This window comes from Sus scrofa, chromosome 14 (genome assembly GCF_000003025.6).
Source record: "Sus scrofa isolate TJ Tabasco breed Duroc chromosome 14, Sscrofa11.1, whole genome shotgun sequence".
NCBI classification, from domain to species: Eukaryota; Metazoa; Chordata; class Mammalia; order Artiodactyla; family Suidae; genus Sus; species Sus scrofa.
The window spans coordinates 47,902,701-47,907,858 of NC_010456.5; the positions used below are offsets into that span (position 1 = coordinate 47,902,701).

At 52.2% G+C, this 5,158-nt stretch overlaps 1 protein-coding gene across 1 annotated transcript; it reads right to left on the bottom strand.

Moving 5' to 3' along the window:
- Positions 162-2,650, bottom strand: SELENOM (selenoprotein M). Its single transcript, NM_001161648.1, is given in 5 exon segments — positions 162-506; positions 587-665; positions 1,058-1,092; positions 1,282-1,317; positions 2,531-2,650. Coding segments are annotated over 5 exon segments (429 nt in total). The 3' UTR covers positions 162-347.

Here is a 5,158-nt window from a genome sequence, read left to right on the forward strand (position 1 = left end):
GCCTGACTCCTCTGCGTCCCTTGGGGGTTTGCATGGAAAGCAGCTGGGCAAATTCTACCCACTCTCGCAGCGGGCAGCTGGGGAATGTGGGATTTCCCATGGGTATTCGGGGAGCTCCTATTCTTCACTCACCAGCAGCAAAGAAAGGAGTCAAGTCTTGGTTAAGGCAGAGGGGGATTTAGTGGAGCTGGGGAGGGGAGAAATACGGCTTAGGAGGAACCCCCAACTCCATCCCTGCTGGCTCGGGGACGGGTCGTCGACTCTCAGCGAGGGAGGGGCTCCCGGGACGCTGAGCGCTTCATTCTGTCCCTAAGGCTCAGGCAGGGTGGGGTGCCGCGCCGCCAGACCTACAGGTCAGCGCGGTCAGGAGCTCCTTCGGCGGGCCTAGCGGGTGCCCGCATGTACTCGGGAGGCACAGGGTCTTCCGGCGCCGCCTTGCGATAGAAGCCGAGCTCCTGCACCAGCGCGTTGATCTCTTCGCGGGTCATGTCGCTGAGTGGGATTCGCTGCAGCGAAGGAGGGGCGGAGTCAACGGGTCGGGCCCGATCTCTTAGCCCCCTCCCCCACCTGCCTCTCCGGGCCTCACCTCCAGTTCCTCAAAGCGGTGGCCCAGTAGCACGAGCTCTGGGTCGGCCCCCGGGAGATGTTTCATGACCAGGTTGTGGCTGGAGATGGTGTTAAGGTGGGTAGTGGTGGGCCATGTCGTGGGACGGAGGGGGGGGGGGGGGGGATTGAAGTGGGGGGGGCTCCTGGGGCCTTGCTGATGTGAACAGCGCAACTTCTTTCTGCCCAAGTAGGGCAGGGATCCCCCTTTACACATGAGGAAATTAAGTTTCAAAGGAGTAAGGGCCCTCCTCTCTGCCCCTGTGTCTGTGGCAGTCATCACGTAGTCAATTTCTCTTGCCAACCCAAGACCACCTCAGAATTCTTTGGGCAGTAACTATCATGCAATCTCACTTAGGTGAAAACCATTTGTCATCTGTATCTGAAGTTAAGTGAAAGGAGATTCTGGCAGATCCTCTCCCCATCCTCCCTCCCCTAGACAGAAGGAGGATACTAGAGTGGGATGTCCTGGGTGACGAAGGCCTTCACCTGGGGAGGAACCAGAGTATCAGACCCCAACCCCCTTCAGGTACCAACAGAACACAAGCCAATGAGGTCACACAGCTAGTCAGGTGCAACCTCCTGACTCCCTGCCAAAGGATCCTCCCCCACCCAGTCATTGGGACCATGTTTCCCACCCCCCAGGAGGCTCACTGGGACTCCTTCCTCCAAACTCACCTCTTTGAGGCGATTCAGCTGTCATCCCCCACAGGTCTGCAGGGGGAACAAAATGGGATAGATCAGGAGCCCTCACATCTACACGCAACCCTAATTTTACCCTCATCCCCCAGCTCAGCTTTGGGTTGGGCTATGGATTACTCCCTGAATAGCAGTTCCAAGGTGTGGAGATGAGGCCTCTTGTGGGCAGAAGGGAGAACTCCGTACAGATGGGGAAGCTGAGACGTAATGACACCAGAGGAAAAAGGAGTAAGGCCAGAGACCCGAAGAGCACTTAGCAGCAGACTTAGGGCTCTTGCCTGTACATCTTACTGACTGCTGACCCACTCCTGATGCCCAAGAGAAATGAGCACCCTTTTCCCCTCAGGCAGTAGAGAACTGGGTCTTTAGCCCCTAGAACCTCTGGGTGGAGGCAGACCAGAAGGAAACAGCTCTGTCCTGGGGGCCTCATTAGAGACACCTGCCATCTGCTCCTTACCTCACCCCATGAGGAGCTGGCCCTCCGTCGCCTGCGGCCCAGCCCTACAGACCATCTGGTCTCTTCCCCAATAAGGGGGGAGGGGTGGACCCCTCCCTGTACTCCCTGATGTGGAGCTTCCTTCTAGCAGGAGTCCATACCGCAGGGCTACCTATTCTAGTCCTCCCTCCTCCTCCCCATCTTTTTTCAGAGAGAAAACTAAGGCCTAGAGAGGGTCTGTGATGATCCACGTCACACAACCCAACAGGGACTTTGGCAGGAGAGGGTGGGGGAACACTTCACAGTAAGTGTTTAAAGGAAATTCCCAGCCTCCTTTCCTGGGTTTTGCATGGGGGGCGGAGTGGGAATGGGGGCTTAGGCTCCCATAAGGTCTTCCCTCCCCCAGGCAAAGGGAGAGAGACCAACCGGAACTGGAGTGGGGATGAATTCCAGGAAAAAGAGGAGTGATGGGGGATGGGAAATTGGACTCGTCTGGGAGTCATAGGGCCAGAGAAGTTAGGGGACAGGTCCAATGTGTCTGGGGCCCATGTCAGGCCTGATGGGGAACTAAGGAGGGGTTCAGATTTCCAGGCCACAAGATCAGGGGTGTTCCAGGCTTCCATGAATGGTGCTGGGGGGTTCTAAGGCTGGGAAGCGGGAGCGACAGTCCCGGGCGCCGAGGAAGACGTGGGAGTCGGGAGGGTCCTGGGGCCAGAAGAGTTAGCGATTCCAACGCTGAGGACCCGCAAGGTTGGGGGCGGTGATTTCTGGGCTGGGGGCCGGAGCACTCACCTCTACCCGGGCTCGGGCCAGGCCTTGTAGACGGTTCCAGTCGGGCCGGAAGGTGGTGGTGGCTGCCGCGAGTGCCGCGAGGAGCAGCAGCAGGGGCAGCGAAAGCGGCGGGAGGTGCATTGAAAGCCGGCCGGAGGTGATCCGAAAACTAGAGGTGAACCGCCCGGCCACAGCGCCACGTCTGGGCCCTCGGGCTGGCCGGGTCCCCGCTGGAGGTCCCGCCCCGCTAGGGACCACGCCCCCAGCTCTCGGTCTCCGCCCCAGGGCCTGCACAGCGGCCGCCTGGGCGCTGCCGGCAGGGTTTGAGCTCCTCGGCCCTTTGCTTTCCCAGTCCCAAGAGTGTCCACCCTCCCTCTGCTGACCGAGAGCGTGGACTCTCCAACAGGATGGGGCCAGGCAATGCCCCCTCACGCCGGCAGGGGGCGCGGGCGAGATGCGGATAGAGACCGAGTTTCTGGGCCAGACACTCGACTTGAAGATGGGGAAACTGAGGCCTGGGGAATCCTCATCTTTGTCTTTTATTTCTCTGGATGAAATTCCGATCTACGTTTCCATTCCCTGGAGCACACGTTGCGGCAATGGAATATTACGCCGTACACTAGGGACTGGGAGAATAAAAGGGTTAATACACATTAGAAAACTCTTTAGAATAATGCCTGTCACAGTGCCTCAAAGAGGCCCTAGGAACTCTGTTTTACAAGTGAGGAAACAAACTTAGAAAGGTAAAACGACTAAGTAGTGGTTCTAGGATTTGAACCTCAAACATTCCTGTGTTCACCAAGCCCAAGATGACTAGGTCAGGGTGCTGCTTCCCTCTTCAAGCCTAAGACAGACACAGAACACTGATTGCAATGCTCTTTCTTTCTTTCTTTCTTTCTCAATGAATTTATCACACCTGCAGTTTTTTTTTTGTTTGTTTGTTTGTTTGTTTGTTTGCCATTTTTGGGGCCTCTCCCACAGTATATGGAGGTTCCCAGGCTAGGGGTCCAATCGGAGCTGTAGCCACCAGCCTACGCCAGAGCCACAGCAACTCGGGATCCGAGCCACGTCTGCAACCTACACCACAGCTCACAGCAACGCCAGATCCTTAACCCACTGAGCAAGGCCAGGGATCAAATCCGCAACCCCATGGTTCCTAGTCGGATTCGTTAACCACTGAGCAACAATGGGAACTCCTATCACACCTGTAGTTGTACAATGATCATCACAATTGCAATGCTCTTTCCCACTGAAACTAGCACTCATAATCCTTCTTAAGATCAGACCAAGGCTGCATCATGACGTTCATGGACCCTAGGCAGTTTTACCTTCCTGAGCCCCGTCCTCTACTTAAAAACAACACATGCACACAAAACTACTACAACCAACAAAAGACCACATATTAAAAATCTGCAGTTTATAGCCTCTTTAATAAAAAGATGAATCAGGAGTTCCCTGGTGGCTCAGGGGGTTAAGGATCCGGCATTGACTATGGTTCAGGTCACTGCCATGGTGCAGTTTCTATCCCTGGCCCAGAAACTTTTTGCATGGCATGGGCAAGCCCCCCCCCCAAAGAATCAAATCCAGGCTGGATTCATTATTATTTATTCATTTTTTTCTTCTGTTTTTAAAAGAAATGAAAATTAAAGCATTTTCATGGACCTCTAAAAGTATGATGAGCCCTAGATAGATAAATCAGGTCTGCCCCCAGCCCTTTGCTCATACCTCGCTCCCTCCCATTCGCTGATTTGATTGTGAAGATATAATAATAATAGGCTTAGGGCTGTTATTTGACATTCATTCTCTATAAATATATGTGGACACAGTGAATATAATTGGTTCTATCCAGACCATTGAAATGATAGGCTATGTCTAACACTCTATTTACTGCCGCGGAAGTGGGAATTCATCCAAGCTTTCCGAGAGGCAACTTGACACAATAAATCAAAACCCTAAAAATATTTCTTCTACCCTGTCATCCTACTTCTCAGAATTTGACTGAAATAATCTTCAGAGAGTGAACTACTTGTTAGGTCAAGATGTTTATCAAAACACTGTTTATCATGGTGAAAAACTGGAGACATGACAGAAGCATGTCACAGCATGCAATTGTGACATTGCATGCAGCATACAATTCTCCTTAGTAGAACCATGAAATTGTTTAAAATGATGCAGCATAGTGTTGAATGACATGGAGAATGTTCATAGTTATAGTATTAAATTGTTTAAAAAGCTATGAGATAGTCATACCAGTTGGGAGTTGTGATGCTCTGGGCTGCAAGTCATAGAAACCTCAAGTTAAGCCAGCTTAAACAGTAAAAGGAATGTGTTGGTTCAAATAACAAAAGAGTCCAGGAAGGGAGAGCTTCAGGTGAGGTTTGATCTGGTTGATAGTCACCAAGACCTGATCTCTTTCCATTCTGCTTTCCATAGTGTCAGTTTATCATTAGCCCAGTTACCTGCATGGTGTCAACATGGCTGCCTACAATAATCAGGACTGCCATAGACTTCTTGACTCATATCTAATCAAGTGGAAATCTTTAATTTTTTTTAATTTCTGTAAACTTCTCAGGAGAGAAAACAAACTTTATTTCCCAAAAGTCCTCAGCAAAAGTCTCCTTATATCTCATCAGGCCATCCATGATGCAG